The sequence below is a fragment of the Acipenser ruthenus genome, chromosome 8, assembly GCF_902713425.1.
Source record: "Acipenser ruthenus chromosome 8, fAciRut3.2 maternal haplotype, whole genome shotgun sequence".
Lineage (NCBI taxonomy): Eukaryota > Metazoa > Chordata > Actinopteri > Acipenseriformes > Acipenseridae > Acipenser > Acipenser ruthenus.
This window is the reverse complement of record NC_081196.1, coordinates 2,001,591-2,021,434: the sequence shown is the minus strand read 5'-3', so window position 1 is coordinate 2,021,434 and position 19,844 is coordinate 2,001,591. Positions and strand designations below refer to the sequence as shown.

The window sequence follows — 19,844 nt, the reverse complement described above, 5'->3', positions numbered from 1 at the left end:
CAATAGCAATGCCTTGAATGGTTTTGCTATAAACGTCTCTGACTGGTCAAGTTTGCTTTTCTTTCTTGCTTGCTTGCTTTTTTTTGGTTCTTTGTTTCAATGCTGTACAATCTTGAGCACGCTATTCAGCTTGAACAGCTTATTGATTTGATTTGGAATAAATTACATTTTCGTTTAACAAACCAACAGCATTCAGTGTGGTCTTATGTGAAAGTGGCAGGGCTCCCTGTGCTCTAACCCCCTTCCCTGTACTTACCAATTGCTTTGGTATAATGCCTGGCTCCGAGCAGCAGTTCAGGAGCTCGGTACCAGAACGTTACTACAACGGGGTCCAAATCCGCTAGAGGCTTCAACGGTGAATTAAACAACCGAGCAAAGCCCATATCAGCTGTGTGAGAGAACAGAAAACACAATGTGAAGATCTGAAGACTGCACACAAACCATCAATACATTCCTATTGCTAGAGGCAGTCCAAACCAGCGGAAAACAAAATCACGCAATCCACAGGCTCCTGCACAATCTGCATCATTATGCTTGCTTGCTTTACATTATTATGCCATTATTAATACAAATACCAAACACATAAGATGCTCCGCAGAACACTCTGCAGATATCTGCTTAATTCCTGCATTTTTTATTTGCAGATTTTGACTGGCTCTACCTATTACTGATGAACACTGGCACACAGCACAAAACAGGATTTGGAAAAAAATTAAATAAAACTTCCATTCCTGATTTTACTAGGAGTTTAATACGACCCAGTAACATTAACAACATCAAACATAAAGTGGTTTCATACGATGGTTATTAAAAAGTTCAAATTACCCTTATGTTTGGACATGTTTTACCTTATAAGCCCATGCTAGAAATAAGATTCATGTAAAAGGTTAGCATTTATATGAATAAAAAAAAGAGCCTGAGGTGAAAAGCAAATTGAAATTCCTATAAAACATGCAACCACTTTCCCAAAATGTTTCTCAGGATTTTTGAATACCTCAGAGGACTAACATTCCCGAGCAAGCCTCCACACCCGGACACAAACCAGAGGCAGGAATATTAAGCGAGCGTTCAGCAGGAACAGCAGGAATATTAAGCGAGCGTTCAGCAGGAACAGCAGGAATATTAAGCGAGCGTTCAGCAGGAACAGCAGGAATATTAAGCGAGCGTTCAGCAGGAATATTAAGCGAGCGTACAGCAGGAATATTAAGCGAGCGTTCAGCAGGAATATTAAGCGAGCGTTCAGCAGGAATATTAAGCGAGCGTTCAGCAGGAATATTAAGCGAGCGTTCAGCAGGAACATTAAGCGAGCGTTCAGCAGGAACAGCAGGAATATTAAGCGAGCGTTCAGCAGGAATATTAAGCGAGCGTACAGCAGGAATATTAAGCGAGCGTTCAGCAGGAATATTAAGCGAGCGTTCAGCAGGAATATTAAGCGAGCGTTCAGCAGGAATATTAAGCGAGCGTTCAGCAGGAATATTAAGCGAGCGTTCAGCAGGAACATTAAGCGAGCGTTCAGCAGGAACATTAAGCGAGCGTTCAGCAGGAACATTAAGCGAGCGTTCAGCAGGAACAGCAGGAATATTAAGCGAGCGTTCAGCAGGAATATTAAGCGAGCGTTCAGCAGGAATATTAAGCGAGCGTTCAGCAGGAACATTAAGCGAGCGTTCAGCAGGAACATTAAGCGAGCGTTCAGCAGGAACATTAAGCGAGCGTTCAGCAGGAACAGCAGGAATATTAAGCGAGCGTTCAGCAGGAACAGCAGGAATATTAAGCGAGCGTTCAGCAGGAACAGCAGGAATATTAAGCGAGCGTTCAGCAGGAACAGCAGGAATATTAAGCGAGCGTTCAGCAGGAACAGCAGGAATATTAAGCGAGCGTTCAGCAGGAACAGCAGGAATATTAAGCGAGCGTTCAGCAGGAACAGCAGGAATATTAAGCGAGCGTTCAGCAGGAACAGCAGGAATATTTGTGTTCAGTCTTTCAGGAGACGGATGTGCTTGTGCAGTCAAACGCTTTCTTTATTAAATCCAAAACACATTCTCACGACAGGAAGTTTAGTAACTTTTTACGTGTACATTAAGGTGACTTGGAAGTGTTGGGGACGTTCAAGGCAAGCCCTGGAGGGTGATGTCACAATGAAGCAGCTGTAACAGGAGCTGGCAGAGTCGTTCTGCTGCCTGTCAGACCCTTTAAATGGCTCCTAGTACTGAGGAGAGTCACGGCTGTACTTATTTGCATGTTAACTGCATTTGCACAGCGTCCTGAACATTCGATGTAAAATAAAAATATTTGGAGACTTCTGCACCTGTATCATAAGTTTGTTGGATGCATTCATGCAAGGCACAGTCACGTTTGGATTACTCATCTCTACTGAAAGTGACACGAAGGAGTAAATAGGAGCCACATTTAAATGTGTGCAAGTTTCCATTTAAAAACAACTGCTAACTGTTTAACCGTTACTCTGAAATGGTTTGTACTGTGCACATTAATGGAGCACTCCGTTACTATGCACTGCATTTGTACTGGAGTGCAGTTCAGCTCTGTGGTTAACGCACACAAGCTCTGAAGGTTAGTTTTTGTCCCTTGAGTCTTCGGGTTTGGGAAAAGGTTTAAGAGATAGAATTTCCCCCGCAGCACGGAATGCCCGTTACCAGAATGTAAACACGGTATTCTAAACAGCTCCAAGTTTCAAGTTTGATTACTTCTGCTACAAATCATTTAGCCAATCCACAAATGTTTAAACTTAACTCTGTAAATGTTATTTCATCGTGCTCTGCTTATTAAAGTAAATGAAGCACCATTTTAGCTGTACAGTTTTAAATCATGTCAATTCTGAACCTTTTAAAATCAGTAAAGTTTAGTCTACTCGGATAGCTTCCCCCTCTCCATTTGGGACACCCAATCCAGATAACGGTCGTTTTGCGAGGCAGGCAAACTTGATGCCAATTCTCCTCCCTTACCCGCAGGAGAGTGAAAGCTAACGCAGCGCCCCCTATACTGTATGTCACTAGCCAGGATCGACAACTCAGCACAGCCAGGATTGGAACCAGCGAGCTCCTGATCACATGACTCTCCAAGCACTACACAATGAGCCCCAGAGGATCCTCTCAGACAGGGATCTAATGAGTTTCCATCGACAGGACCCAGTGGTTGCTCGTCAATATAGGCTTCAGTAGCTCACTGTTTTCTCAGACTGTCGTCGCTGCTATCCATTGTGAGGCACTTAATTCCTGGAACACTACAGTATAAACACTGGCGTGTGGTGGGGATCTGAAGACTGGGTTATAAAACAACTGGATGTATCCGATTGTGGGCATGAAGGGTCTCAGAATAATGCTGCTATTGAACCTGGCACCACATGCCTGCATATTAGAGATATAAATACATACAGATTTTAAAACTGCAGCGAACAAAAAATAAAAAAAATAAAGTGGGATGTACACAAAAGGTTTAATGATTAAAAAAAGTATTTCAGGATGTTTCAGACAAAAGCCCTTCAGCTGTGTAGAAAGAAAGGTAAACACAGAGCAGTAAAGAAATCTTGAACAATAACCAGTTTCCTGCTGGTTAACTTTTCTTACTACACAGCTGAAGAAGGTTTCCTTTCCAAAACTACCTGAATTTTTTTTTTATCATTTAAACCCTGTACATTTAAAAAAAAAAGAAAAAACCGCACGCATATTTCATTTTTTGTACGCTGCACTTATACCTCATTTCAAAAGACACACACTGACACACACACACTCCCCACTTCTAACAGACTGATGTGAATACGCGACAGACTTGCCCAGTATTTCTTTGAAAACAATAAAAATGTAAAATTAGCTTACCTATTTTGACTCTTCCTCTCTCTGGACCTTCACCCATTACTAAAATGTTTGCAGGTTTCTGTGAAAACAAACAATACAAACTATTTGAAATGCACTGGGGGCTTCGTCCCTGCAGCAGGTCATGACCCTAATAAAGTGATAGTGTGTTAACAAGGTCTCTGTCTGACCCTGAAAGATCCTCTCAGACTGGCTGAGTTGCCCATTTTTAGGGTCTTTATTCAAAACCGGGGATCCTTATGCACGGTTTGTGTCTGTCCATCCGTCTGTCTGTCTGTCTGTCACTCTCAAACACTTCGTCCACACACTCCTAGTCTCCTATAGAACTTTCTGATTGCATCGGGCTACAATTCGATAAAACTCGAGATTTTACACAAACCTCTCGTACTGTGTGATTATTATTAAGCAATTATAATGACTGCCTGGTTTATTTTCATCATCCTGATTTATACTCAGAATGTCGAGTCAAGTCATTAGGTTTGTTTCAAGTCATTAGGTGTAGCTGCAGCTTTTGTAATCCATTCCTGTATTAAACTAACAAAGTTTGTGATTTAGGCATTTTCAAGTTAAGTGAAGGTAATCAATCAAAGGAAACAGGAGGCAATACAGCTAATGCAATTAAAGGCAATGGGAGCAATCAAGACTGGTGATGCACTGCATGCAAGCGGTAGCTGTGAATGGAGAGGCAGCCACTGGAGAAGAGATGAAAGGATTTCATTACATTACTGTGTGGTACCGACTCTGGAAGGCAGGGGAGGTCTGTGCACACACTGAGGAATAGGAAATCAAGTAATGCTGGAGGAAACTCGACTGACAAACATGACCCGTGTGTGGGATACTGATTGGGTTTGAATCAGTATGAAAGAGAGCATTCCCCCTGCTCTGCTATAGTAGTCTTATTTCCATCCTGCAGTAAAATATAGCAGTGCCTTTTGCAAGACTGTTTATACAATACCTGAGCTGCATCATTTTCCTGGCTAAGCTTACCTACTTGAAAATGCAAAGTATCTGTTTTCTTGTACGTAGCAAGAGATGCAGGCCTGGTAACTGGAAGCTGAACAGGTGTTTTGCAAGATGGACAGCTTATTTGTTTAAGCTTCCTAGTTTGTTTTTTTATGCAGGAAAGGGTGTACATTTCATTTAAATATCTGAAATGTTGCCAATGGCATAAGCACGGTAACATTGGCAAAGTCCACAGGGATGTCCAGCACAGTGACAGGTGAAACAGCGTGGCACAGGGAGACCCCCTTCTGAGTTTACACCCAATTTCACACTCTGAGCCGGTAAGGCCCTGTGTCACCAAGCTCCTTGAAGTGATCCTCTGCATGTCAGGGCTGTCAATAGCATTTACAGGAGGGGGGGGGCACACTGAACAGCATCCTTAGAGTGTGTCTGCTCACCTGACTGGTGCAATTTCCAATGGATTAGGGCCAGCTTTCATGTTCTAATAACTAGGCTGCCAGCAACAGGCAGAGAAGAGATTTAGCTTTAAATATTCAGGACCAGCACACCCTCAGAGAAAATAAAAAAAAAACACACACACACACAGAAAGCAGCTCTTTCTACTTGCACATGCATTTGAAATAGCTTCTTCCCTAATAATTTCAGGGATTAAAACAGAATTCTAACACTTGCATGCCGTGCTGAAGAGCAGGACTACAATAATAATCTTTGACTTTATTGGCTCACTCTTTCAGCACTCCAGACCTGTACACATGTCTTAGAGAACATCACTCAAAAACTACAGACCGCTCTGGTAGTACAGCATAGGAAAGATACCCAACCTTACTGAAATCAATCGGTTATCCTAGAGCAGGGGGTCCAGGAGCCATTCCACTCCATGTTTAAACAGGAAACAGGAGATCATGAGCTGCTTCAGGGTTTGCATGCAGGGTTCAATTAAACAAATTAGAACAGGGCTGGAACAAAGACCAGAAATGCAAGAGCTATCACACCAGTCCACAGGTCTTTCTGTGAAATTACAAATAAACCAATAGAGTATTTTACAGCACCAGGAAATCCACTTGGATTGCATCAACCCCTTGTCTTTAGGGGTGATCCCAAGATAACCATGGATTTGTTGTTGATGCCATCCAGGCTGACATCAACCCCTTGTTTTTAGGGGTAATCCCAAAATAACCACGGATCGGTGGTTGATGCAGTACTGGGTGATCAAATGAACCCCTTAGTGCCAAAAGAAGTAAAATACTTCATTGACATGGGAATTTGTAAAGGGCTACGACTGAAACTGGACAGAGTTTGTTTTACGCTGGACAGCACTGTCTGTACCACGGCTGGGCACTTGCTCTTCATACGAAGACTACCTTCCCTGTATTCTGGACACATATTTTGTCTGGGAAAAGTACAGAAAAAGAAAGAAAGAAAGAAAGTCACCAGTACTCAAATCAACCAGTGTCTGTCCCTTCAGAAAACAGGAGACATTTATTTTAAATCTTTCCAGACTTGACAAACCTTTTTTTCTTTTTGTTTCATCCATTCTGTGTGTGATGAGAACAAGCTATGCCAAAACATCTCACATTGCTGCCGTTTGCATTTAGATTGTTCACTAAAAATCAGAGTTCCGACAATAGAACAGCAGAAATTCAGTTCTGGAATTACACAAAAACGCAGACCAGTGAATACTGAAATAATGCCCTCCCAACCCACCATGCGTTTCCTGGTACATTTAAAAATACAAAATTAAGAAATAAAGCAATTACCCGGAATTGCTTCTGCTCTGCCCAATATATTCATAATTGTTTGAAGAAAAAGTATTTTTAAAACTTAAGTTTAGTTTAAAATGAGTGCCTGATCAATAAAGCAATGGCGTTCACAGAGAACGTCATCTACTATAGTGGCCAGGGTTTTTGTAGAGCTCTTTTTACAGGCAAATGTCATTCTTCCCTTCTAGCTGTGCCTTTCTTGTTACCGATTCACAAGGCTACATGTCTGTGGCACTTTCACACTGTGTTCTGCATGAGAACGCAATGCATTGTGTCCTTTAACTGTACTCTTCAGAGACGCAGTCCCTGGAAAACTCCATTCTCTTTATTTGCACAACGCAGGCACAACGTTACATTCGGCATCAGTGGTACAGAGAACATTAGGAGCTATGATCTGCTGCATCGCAGGCGGTCCCAGAAAGGGAAAACGAGCGCATGCATTTTACTCTTTGGAAATAAGCTTGAGAACCTCATGAAGCAACAGGAAGGAAATTCTTTGGCGTTTACTAACTGCCGCAGCAAGCTCCCTTCCTCCCGTCTCCCTCGGACAGAACCTTTCCCAGTCGTGGGGCGTTCATTAGTAGCTGGCACTGGGTTTCCCATTGGGTTTGTAATCAGGGTTGGGGTCAATTCTTGTTTCAATTCCAATTCCCACTCCCTTTTAATCAATTCCAATACACCATTGATCACGACTGCAATCAGCAGTAAGATTGGCTTCTCAGGTTTACTTAAACAAATGACTTAAATTCAAGTCACTGTTACTCAATTAAATTGGATTCATTGGATTCCTGTGAACCCATCTCCAATAGACTGCTATGCAATGCAAGTTCTGAATCGGATTGTACTGTATCTGACACAAGAGGACCTTTCATTACATCCAAGACTCATAAACGGATGTCGGTTACAGTAATTGGTTAAGAAGAATCTACCCAGAATTCTCAAAAATAAAAACTGCAAGATGTGGCCGAGATGAGCTACACTTAAAAGGTGTGCTGCTCGAACCTTTAAAATCCATTAAAAAATAACTTTATTAACATTATAATATTATTCCTGCCCTTTTCACTGTGATGAAAATCGCTTGGTTCTTTGCCTAATTCAGGAATATTTCAAATACACCTGTATTAAAACATCCTGGTCCTTTGCTGTAGGTCACATGGTCTGAATACAGCCAGACCATTGGAATGAGTGTCATCTACAGCACAGGCAGCAAGCTGGAACCAGGGAGTGTCAATAGCAACATATCATGTATATGGCACTGCCTTTGATATAGCTGCGTACTGTCGCCCGAATCAAAGAATTAAAAAAAAAAGAAACCCAAGGATTTCAGAAGGGGGTTGGAGAAGAGATTTTAAAAGCATTGGTTTGCACCAAATACCTTCTAGGAATCTGGCTCACAAATTACCTTCAGAAGCAAAAAATCAAGCACTTGGCAGACAGAAAGAAAAAGCTCTGTTGCTGCCCGGAGACTTCAGACAGAGAGAACAGATAATGTGTGCATTTGATTTAATAAGGGTTAGAACGAGGGCTGTGGAACTTTGAGCCAGCTGCAGTACAGATATCACAGTACCCGCCTGCATACTGTACGCACCAATCAGGAGGCTTTCCTTGTTATAGCATGGAAACTGACTTCAGGAATGTTCTGATAGAATCTGAGAATAACACGCACCAGGGATGGAAACATGACTCCCTGAAGAGCGGATATCCTTTAACAAAATCAGGACTCCAATCAGCTGCTGGATTTCTCTCTTTTAGAGGGAGAGTGATCGAGAGGAAGGCTGCACTGGATGAGTAGGGATAGCAGGTTTCCTTGCAGGAAATAATCCATCACTGCCAGACAGACACTGCACAGGGAGACTTCAACACTGTGGGGAGACAATTTACGGGCAACACCCCAGGTGTTTGGCGAGGGATCCAGTAGTTTTGACACGTCCGGTCCAAAGTAACTTCCGTGATGACAGCATTGTTACAGGACGAGACATTAAGCGAAGGAGACATCCGTAACCTCAGTGCTTCGGTTCTGTAAAACCAGATATTTCACAAACCCCTCAAGTCTGCTGCAAAAGGTTATGCCTGGGACTTTGATATTGTACTTAAAAGCTGGGAATTAAAGTGCAGCCTTACCACTCTATTCAGATTTCATAGGATCTAAGCAACTAGAAACTCCAGGGTTTGGTCAGTGTCGAAGGAGACATTAAGAGCCAAAACAAAGCAATTTAAATGCAATACATATAACAGAAAATTCCATTCTGAATCAGCAGAAACAAGTGACAGCATTTCCTTTACAAGCAGCCAGGGGTTACAGGAAGTGGGGATGGTGGCATGACTGTATGACAAGCACCATGCCTTTTCAAAACGGAACTAGAAGGAGGTAGGGACACAAGCCCCTGTTTACATGCACTTTAAAATACCCCCGAGGGACATTTACCCAGGTGAAATTAACTGGCTGAGGCAGTTCAAGATACAGCTCAAATAAAAGCTGGTATTTGCATTCCAGCGCCACCACTATATCCCAATCGCTATAATAACAACACATGGTGGAAAATAGCAGAAATGAGAACAGAAGTGTATGTCGAACAAAATGTTCAAGGACAGGTACAAAGGACAATGCCTCGCCTCTCCTCTCCATGCGGTATTTTCCTACATGATCCGATGCCAACGATGAGAAAGAAACTGTATTTATTCCAGACGCGATGTCATAGAGGCACCCGAAAGAATTTTTGGAAAAAAAAACCCACACGCAACTGTTAAGGGTGTTATGAATAGAATGGGATGGCACTGAATCATGAGTGCTCAATTATAAGTTTCTTTTTCCATGATAAGTGAACCATCATTCCTAGCCTTTTTTCTGAAAAAAAAAGAATTCCTGCAATGTTGACCTCAATTAAAATAAAAAAAAGAAGTTGAAGATCGCACAATAGAAGCATTGTCCACATCCCTGCGATCTCATCTCCAACCAGACAGTGCGCATTCCTATCCCATCGTAACCCCAAATCAGACACAGTCGCTGGAGAAGGACTGCCTGGACTAGAAGCAGGGCATTGTGCTTGATTATCCACCCAGACACTGCATTGAAACCAGGGCCGGCTGGAGGGAAGCAGCTCTGCAACAGCGCTCAGCACACGACAAGGAGAATTCAAGCAAAACCAGCCCATTGTTCAACATGCAAGCCGGCTGTGGAGCAGAGCATCGGACAGCAGTCAGACAGCACTGTGTAAGTCTAGTCCTCAAAAACACTTAGAAAACATCCCATGCAATAATCAACGAGAGCTGGATCTGATGCGTCTTTAACACAGAATAATTGACAGGTTTGAGGAAGACTTAACACACTTAAAACTGCTCTAATTCGTTTAAGAGCACAGTGCTAACCAGCAGTCCTTGTGCAAAGCCTAAATAAAACAAGGTTAACGCAAGCCCCTGCTAATAGGGAGCGAACGCAGGCTGGATCTCCGTTTACAATCCCTACTTTCTTTTGTACTGTGCTCTCTGCGGATTCTTACATGATGGTAGTATTGAGGGTTTTTCTTTTCATCTCAAGTCTACCTGGCCATATCTCCCGTATCCTGCACACAGCCCAGCGCCTACTCCAACCTGAAACTGGCTTTTTAGCATCTGTGCAGATGCATTCTTTAATTCAGTATAAAGCATTTCAAATGCAGCGTCACAGCTGAACATTTGCTGCTGCCTCCTGATCACTTCATGTGTTAAAGTTCCTAGAACCAACATATTGTCTGTGTAAATCAAACTGCAGTGAGATTCCACATGACTGGACATGCTGTCCATCAAAAGATGCCTTTCGGCTGCTTTCTGCTTTCATGCAATTATTGGCCAATATTTGTTGCAGATCTTTGCTGGGGAATCCGGAGGGAGCTCTGGCGTTCCTGCGGGTTCGGGAGGCAAAACCGGCCAGGACAGTTTCTCCTCATTGTACTACAGCGGACGTTATCGGCCAGGCGCCCAGGTGAGCTCAGGAGGACACCTGCAGGGCTGGCTTTGTCCTCCAGAGGCCGGAAGCTCGCTGACATCCGCTCTCGAGTTCTTCAGTGTAGAAGATAAGCAAGTTCTCTCAAACAAAACACGTGCGCTGCCCCCTCTCTTCCACACAGCAAAGAAACAAAGCTCCAAGTAAATGTTTACACAGCCTGGGAGCCTATTTCACTGACACTCGATAAGCAGCTTGACAGCTCTTGAATTCCAATTACATTTTATTCAATTCTGCCCCGAAAAAAAAATAATAATCAAGACAGGAAAAATCCTGCGAAATTTCTGGAAGCTTTTCCTGACTGAGGCCAATGTTCACAAGGAACTTTTACCTACAATACTGTTTCACTGCCATCTGCTTTACAGAGAGAGAGAGAGGTGGGGTTCATTCTGCTACTCAAAATGCTACTGCCCATGTGCACAGCCGCTCCACTGGGTGCTCCTTAGTGATTTTCAAAGATGCAGGAAGATGATCCAGCAATGGACATAAGCCTCCCGTTGCATAGCAGTTAGATCCATTCATGGTTTTACTATAACATTTATTAAGACACACCTGAGCTTGTTACCTATACACAGTGTCTCTGATCAAGCTGGTAGTAAAACCTGGAATGGGTGAAACTGCAATGCAATAAGAGTTTTATTTCATCCCTGTGATCCCAGTTGAGGAGTTAAACTGGGAAACGGTTATTGACCCAGAGACAGACACCCCACTATATCCCCAGAATCTGACATCATCAATAGCTTATGCCAAGTAATGTAAATACCAAGTTTCATGACAACTGGAGAAGTCGTTTTCCAGATGTACGGAACAATCTGTGAAGTCTGGCTGACGCACCACCAGACAGACATGATCCGAGCACAAGCGTTATGTTTTGTAAAGTTTTGTTAGGCAGTAAAATTCTGTGTAATTTGAATGATGACTGAGTGATGAAACATTGCTGTTTAAAAAAAGGCACTTAAGTAAATACATCATTTGAACATTTGTTACTATTCCAGTTTTGTTTTACTGCTTGGTAAATGTTGATTGTTACTTTAAAAGAACTGTGAAACTCTGTTACATAAAAAACATGTCCTTGTGTATAATAAAATCATGAAGTTTGGCAAAAACACACACAGAGCATAAAAAATTATTTTGCATGCTTAATTAAATAGAGGGTAAAAGCAGCTACTAAAAACAGCAACTTAAATTAGCAACAGTAGCAGCATTGCTTCACATTCTGGTGCACAGTGCGTCATGCTTTTCACACTTTAGAGAGAGCAGCCTAGGATAACTAAATGCAATAGTTTAGATACAGACATAAGTACATTAGATCTGTTTATTGATCTGCTGTTTGGAGTGGAAGATTCTGTCATTGACCTGTATAAAGGCCTGCAGTGTTGAAAACGTGTCAGTAAATAAGTTAAATCAAACTAGATGGAACAGTAAACTCCTCAATGCAATGTTCTAAAAGTATTCTCATTGGTAAGCTTTGTTCTACAGTGCTGCCTCATCACCACCCCCCAGCCCCGGCACAATTTAAAAATGTCACCAAGATTTGATTTATTTTCATGTGCTTTTATACCAGTTACTTCTTGACCTGTAATAAAGTTACACTAATGCAGAGATGGAAAGAAGACTCCTACTGCAGAGCAGTTTCACCCATTCCAGGTTTTACTACAAGCCTGATCAGCCACAGAATATCGGTAACAAGCTAAGGTGTGTCTTATTATCCCATTCAGTTCCAAATTATTTTTTCTTTGAAAAAAAATAGTGATGCAATTTGATACATTGCAGTTAACAAAATTAAAAGTTAGTTATCATAATGAGGACAATGGCACTCATAGTGAAATCAGGACTGGATCAAACTGCTATGCACTGGGAGTCTTATCACCATCCCTGGAATAGCTTGATGAGGATGAGGATGAGGATGAGGATGAGGATGAATTTCCCTGGACTGTATTCAGGGAAGCAATGCACACTATCCTGGTCACAGTGAAGTGCTCTACACTGCAGGCGCTTGTGAGAGTCACTCTGCCTGATACGGTCTGTGAACTGAGCTCTGAGCGCTCCGTGTTCTCGAAAATCAGTTTGCAGGATCCCTGACAAGGAAAACTGGACCAGCGAATAATACTACGAACACCAGTCATGCCTCGAGCTACGAAACAAGCAGCTAAATAAACAGCTAAATAAAACAGATACAGATAACAAGAGACTTTGTTTTCCAGCTAACACAGTATAAAAAAAAGCACAAAACAGGTTAGTTGTGTCCAGCACATGCACCACGCGGATTGACCTTGAAATAGTCAAGAAACCTTGTGGGTCTTTACTATACCAAAACCAGCCATGCACAGCTTCAGGAGCTTATCACTGGGATGCAGGAACTCCAGGTGGTCCTTGCTGTACTGTGATCAGCTGTTTAAACAACGCTGTAACTGGAGCAAAAGGAAATCGCACTGAACAGAATACAGGCTGAAGCCCTGGAATGATGTGGCACTTTACAGTGCAGTGACCGTATTTTGTTTTTTTTTTGTCCACCATTGCAGTGGAGTCCCCAAGTGAGCCATTCTGAGTTGTAGGCGGGTCAGACACAGGGCGGTAGTGGTTGACAAGTTGTTTTGTTTTCTTCTTAAATTCACAGAGGAAGCGTGGTCGAATGGCTACAGAAATGACAGTACGATTCTGAGAGACCAGAGACACTCTTTCACACCTCTAGGTTTGTTCAGGGGGACCCCCCTTCTCTTTCTCAGTGCTGCCGTTTCTAGAAAAGCTGCACTTTAACAAGCCAATGTTCGCAGTTTATATCATTAAAATAAAAGGGGCCTTTGTAAAAAACCTACATCACCAACAGTGTTTAAGAGTCTCTTTAGAAGATTTTTTGTCTTACAAAAACACTAGGCTTGGTCCTATTTTTAAGATATAAACAAAAGGAGGCCTTTACTGCTGAAACCCCAATATGAAGGAATGATTCTATAAAATGAATATTGATTCTCCGTCACCAATTTGAAAGTAGCATTTCATTTTTCCTTTAATATCCAAGGACATCACAATGTAACCTGTCCTGTGAAGGGTTACTGAACTGCAAGCCACAGACAAGCTCTCATCAATGCGTGGATTTTCTCTGAAACTCTATTCTGATATATTTGTAAGCAGGTTTGAGTTTCATACACTCTTACAGTAAATCAAATCTAAGATGCAGCTGCTTTCCTGGAACCCAATCACTTCAGGTTCTGTTTGCAAATCAACAGCACTCCAGTGGATTAAAGCGAAAACACACAGCATGTAAAACTACAAGAATAGCAGCACAATCCAAGGGCTTTGGTTAGCGCCCCTTTAGCAGGGTGCTACAGATGCACTGCATGACAATGAATCTTCTACCTCTCTCAGGAGAGCATGCAGAACACAGATGTCTTGGGGTGGTGCCCCCAGTTGGCCCCTGGGGTTATTTTGGGTCTCTGTCCTACAATGAATGTTTGTTGATATTATAGACTGCTGAACTGTTCTACATACAGTTTGGTACTTTAATACCTCCTCGCATTCATACTTCAAAAGCTAAGGCTTTTAGCACAGTGGCTCCAATTATTTTTCAATTTGTGTAAAGCCCAATTAGCACAACACAGGCTCTGCAAAAACATGTGTGTTTTATTTTAAAAACATCAAAAAATCTCCCTAATCCAGACAGGAACGCTTATAAAAAAAAAAAAAAGAAAGAAAATAAACGCTGCATCTGCAGATCAGAGGCTGCCCATGTGAAGTCGTTGCCTGTGCAATTTAATTACAAACGAAAACAAAAAAGTAACTTGTTGTCAAGGAAACCACTGTAGCAACACAATCAGAAAAAGAAAATACACCCCAAAACACACAGGAGAGCGCACTGTATCCATGTGCTTCTATTCATTCCCAGTGCACTCACCAGATCTCTGTGCAATACCCAGTTAGCATGGAGGTAGTGAATGCCATCTAGGATCTGGTACAGCAGCGACTTCACCATCCCTCGAGGCAACTGAACTGGCTTCTTGTTTGCTTTTGAAGCTCTGTGAAATTTGATGATGTGCTGAGAGAAAGAGAAACAAAAAGATAAAAAAAAGAAACTGTTTTAGAAGTACAGTAGAGGGTCTTCGTTATTGTTCAATTTCCATTTAAACTTAACATTAGGAACGTTTGCTTCCAAAAAAATCAGACAAGCAACGCTCTATCACTGTAGAAGTTACTGCAACATGCATTTGTGTAGAAGACTGTGTGCAAAGCACTTCATTGTATATGGAAAACACTGAAGAAATGTTCAATATGAAAGTTGAGACACAGCCGCTGGTTAACTACGGTACTAGAACACACAAATGACTTGCAGCCAGCTCACAGCAATCCCTGCCATTTCTAAAGCAAGAATACTTTATACAAAGGGCAGTGTGCGTCTCCTGAAAGATGACATTTATTCAAACAACCAAATTCAATTAAAATTGATACAAAATAAAAAATCAGATTTTGACTTTTGAATATAAGCCAGTACTCAAATCTGCTGTGTGAGCTTCCTCGGCACTCGAAACAAAGGTCACGAAACAGGTCACAGCGAAAGCAGCGCTTCAAGTAGATCATTCTGTGGGTCTGCTTGTTGTGGTTGCCGTTTCACAGTATCTGCATACTGGAACCTGTCCGTCTGTCTGTCTGTGTCTACCTGTGCCTACAGCTCCTTACCCACAGGTCGTGCTCTGCGTAGTCAAAGAGAAGCCACACTTTCCTGTCGGCATGCGACAGAAACACTTTCTGCAGAGAGATCACATTCGGGTGCTTGAGCTCTCGTAACAGCTGCAAAACAAACAAACAAACAAACCTGCATTACACCTGAGAGATACAGCAAGTGCCAGGACCTGCCAGGCAACTGGAGGGCAGCTCCACAATGAAGACACTTTCAAGATGCGGGTAACCGTTAGTATAATCAGGAAGTGGCTTTTTACTTGGGCACAGTGCGTCAACCAATTAGGACTGGAACGCAGATAGAAGTCATTTGTCCACCTTTCTTGATAAAGGACGAAATGCTCATAAAATACCAGAGTGTTAGACGTACTCGGATGAATTGTCTTGCATACACGCTGGGATGGTATCAAAATACCTGTGATGTTTAAGGTGTTATGTACAAAAAATGTCTGTGTGTACTTAGACTATTAGCAATACACTACAAACAGAAGCAACTGTCCTCCATTGCAAGAGTGAAGAGCGATATGTACTGGTGTCGGACTGGCACGTCTAAATCTCTGTTAAAACATAACAGAATGAATTCCTTACAAGTGCTTATTAAACAGGAAAACCGTTCAGTAAATCACAATGCAGTTCAAAATCACAAGAAGAAAATATTTCCAATCCATCCCTGGATACATGTCAGTTATCATCTGGTTGCATTCAGTTTCGTGTGCGTGTCAAACCATTGGCTTATTCCAGATTTGCTAACCCTATAGATCACTCCTTTCAAAATGACACTCCATACGCATTAGCAGGATTTTGACTGGGATTTCAAATGAAATCAGCCAGAATTGCTTCTTTTCTTTCACCGTCTCAGTCTTCCTATTTGCCTGTGCCTGATAGAGTATGTTACTTCCTTCGGAACAGCCACAGTTCTGTGCAGTGAGGAGTCTAGTCAATTTATAAAACAGCACATTTTAATAAGCATGTTTCACAAAAAGGGACCCCGATATATAAGAAGGCTGTCTGGATAGACTGAAAGCCCATAGTCTTTAAAGGGTAATGCTACTGGATCGACTGAAAGAACCACTTAGTCTTTAAAGGGTAATGCTACTGGCAGGGACTGTGCCAGCTAGACAGATCACCTCTAATATTCATTGGGATCAATGCTGGGTGCTGACGGACAGCCCAGGTGATCCTTTGAATGTGTGCAGACAGAACAGGATTATCCTCTACGGCAGGTCACCCTGCTCCTCACCCAGACTGCATTTCATTTAAAACGCTTCACTGAAGATTTCTGGTAATTGCACACCGTACTTCAACTCATTTGCCTAATAGTTTGTTTGTTTGGTTTTTTTGCAATTAATGAGAATATGCAAATCATGGGGAGCAGACACAGTGTGTGCATTTTCACAAAAAGGGAATGACATGTTTTGCAGCCTATGTGAATATGCAGTCTGGAGGAGTTTGTATTTTAAATACAAAATATACTAAAACTAAACTTTACCAGGCATGGCTTAAAGGTTTTCAACAATCCACTACACTCTTGAGTTGTAAAGCAAAAGCACTGAATTTGTTACCTGGATCTCAAAAGAGAAATTATATATATATATATATATATATATATATATATATATATATATATATATATATATATATATATATATATATATATATATATATATAACACATATATATACACACTCTATATATATATATATATATATATATATATATATATATATATATATATATATATATATATATAGGTACTACAGTTTGTAAGGTACAGCAGGCAGACACAAAAGGTGCTACAAAACATTCTTGCTTTAAATAAAAGCGAGTTAGAAGATTAAACAGCTTCTCGAGGGGGGGGGGGGGGGGGTAGGAGAAAAAAGGACTCAAAAGCAATGAAGTGGAGAAGTTTAAAGATGTACTTACTGCTATTTCTCTGCAAGCAGACATTGATATTCCAGTACCCTCTATTTGTTTTAAAGCGTAGTCTTTATCATCTTTCCTGCAAATAGAAAAAAAAAAAAAAAAAACATTGTCAGGAGTGACAGGACCATGCAGAAGAGAAGCACAGTACAACCCCTGAACCCAGGGCAGGAGAGTCGTCACTAACCTGGTGAGAAAGAAGCATCCAAATGAAAAGTGGAATATAGATCTGTAATGAACACACACAAAACAGAACAGAGCTGGAAGCACAACGCTGTCACAATGCCATGGGGTTTGCTGTAGTAGCTCAGCAACCCAAGCATAAGAGCGAGTCACAATCTACGATGGAGTACGCGACAGTCCAGACTCATCAGCAACCCATGAATAAGAGCGATCACAATCTACGATGGAGTACGCGACAATCCAGACTCATCAGCAACCCATGAATAAGAGCGATCACAATCTACGATGGAGTACGCGACAGTCCAGACTCATCAGCAACCCAAGAATAAGAGCGAGTCACAATCTACGATGGAGTATGCGACAGTCCAGACTCATCAGCAACCCATGAATAAGAGCGATCACAATCTACGATGGAGTACGCGACAGTCCAGACTCATCAGCAACCCAAGAATAAGAGCGAGTCACAATCTACAATGGAGTACGCGACAGTCCAGACTCATCAGCAACCCAAGAATAAGAGCGATCACAATCTACAATGGAGTACGCGACAGTCCAGACTCATCAGCAACCCAAGAATAAGAGCGATCACAATCTACAATGGAGTATGCGACAGTCCAGACTCATCAGCAACCCATGAATAAGAGCGAGTCACAATCTATGATGGAGTACGCGACAGTCCAGGCTCATCAGGCAACAGGGGCATTACAGCTGGATGACCGGTCCAGATAAATACAATATAATAGTACTGCACTCAACATGCAGAATACTGTTTGTGCATTAAGCAACAGTTCAATGTTACAGTACTGGGAATAGACAGATACACCACCCCCCACCCCTGGATTGGGAGAAACTGCTGTGCAATAGGAGTCTTATTTCCATCCCTGAAATGTAAGCAAAAAGAACAAAATAGCTCCAGAAAGCTTCAAAGAGGGAGGGTGGGTGAAGCTTGTGTGCTAGTAGCTAAACCTACAAACTGGTAAACTAGCATGTCTGGTTTCTGGTGAAGCACAGTGCTCAGAAGATGAAAGGAGGCAATTCGCCCAGGAATTGTGGCATCACATGCAACTGATCATGACTGTGGAACCCCGGCTCCAGCATTAAGATGTTCTCGTATCAAACCTCTTCCTGCTCCTCAGGTCAGCACCTCCTCCTCCGAGCACCTCTCCTCCTCACCCAGAGCTCCACTGGGCTGCAGTAATCCTCCACGCTGTATCAAAGCCTCCACCAGTGGGAAGATCCCAAATCAAAGCTCAGTGGATAATCGTATAAAAATGTCAACCCTCCCGCCAGCCTCCAGCAGGTCTTCCTTTAATGTCGAAGCTGCAGGAATTGTCACCATCTGCGAGTGTCTTAGTCACTAGTTGCATTGCTCCGTTTTCAGCACCATTTCAGACTCACTGGGTCTAAAACTGCATCAGAAACACCATCACAATTCTGATCACTGGTAATAGAGCCTCCACACTGAAGTACATGGGTATCTCGGTTTGAATACCCTTTCAAACACACCATGGTGAATCATTTTCAATTAGTGAATCAATGAAGTGGTAATGGACTGTATGGGGACTACCTTTCCCTAAGCTAGAGGCATTTAAAACAACTGGATTGCACATGTTGCAGTGTTGCTACAGGCCCACTACAGGAATGCAGTTCTTCATAGCCTCCATGTGCATACTCATTTTATAATCCCCATGATACTGTATGTGTGCGATGGTCCTGGTGGGCTATTTTGTGTGATGTGCAGCAAGATAAAATCATCATTAATGATGGACTACTTTGTTAAAATGCAAAAATGAAAAGGAGAGAGCATGATGTCTTCAGTACAGCGATTTCAATACACAATGACCCAAACAGAACATAGAAGCAGGGTTAGAAACTCACGCTCGCCCGTGGCGAATTAAAACCGATGAGGACCAGTTGATGCCCGAGTCTCAGGAGTGCCTAAAAAAGTGCACAGATACACTCACATTCACAGGCTTGTGTTTAAAAACAGCAGAAAAAGCCAATTTCCTAACGGGGTGTAGCAGTGGTGAACAAACATTCATAACGCTTACAACACAGTCACTCAGAACTGAAACCCCCTTCATCTCTTGTCATACCGAATTTTGCACCATGCGAATGCGTCAGCATTTCATTGAAATTGTGTCTGTGTGATTACTTACTCGCCGTGGTTTAACTGTGGGCTTTCACTATAAACAAAATGTACTTTTTTTTTTTAAGACATCAAAAACAGTATCAAAACATCAATTTTATCACATTGTGTTTCATTTTTCAATAACGTATTTCTTTTTTGAAAAAGCCCAACTGCTTGAACACAACACACTTATTTGGCAGGTCGATCTTTAATCAGTGTAATCAGTATTTAAAACTATCTAGGATTTAAGGGATGCTTAACTCTGTCTTATATTCGTATTACAAGATTGAGTGTAAAATTTCAGAACAATTTCATATGGTCCGTTTCAAAGAAATGTAATGTGAGGAAATGGCTATTCACTTGAGCGATTTTGTGTTTTGCCGTTTTGATGTCTAAAAATTATATTTAGTTTA

The 19,844-nt window shown here is 41.9% G+C and overlaps 1 protein-coding gene across 1 annotated transcript in view; it reads right to left on the bottom strand.

Annotated features, from left to right (window-relative positions):
• Window positions 1–19,844, bottom strand: part of LOC117406431 (cyclin-dependent kinase 8) — a 53,460-nt gene that overhangs the window by 16,935 nt on the left and 16,681 nt on the right. Inside the window, exons 2-6 of the mRNA XM_059027996.1 lie at window positions 17,121–17,196; window positions 15,198–15,308; window positions 14,419–14,559; window positions 3,831–3,888; window positions 257–388 (exon numbers count right to left, since the gene is read on the bottom strand). Coding sequence (XP_058883979.1) covers window positions 257–388; window positions 3,831–3,888; window positions 14,419–14,559; window positions 15,198–15,308; window positions 17,121–17,196 — 518 coding nt within the window. The remainder of the gene's footprint in view (window positions 1–256; window positions 389–3,830; window positions 3,889–14,418; window positions 14,560–15,197; window positions 15,309–17,120; window positions 17,197–19,844) is intronic.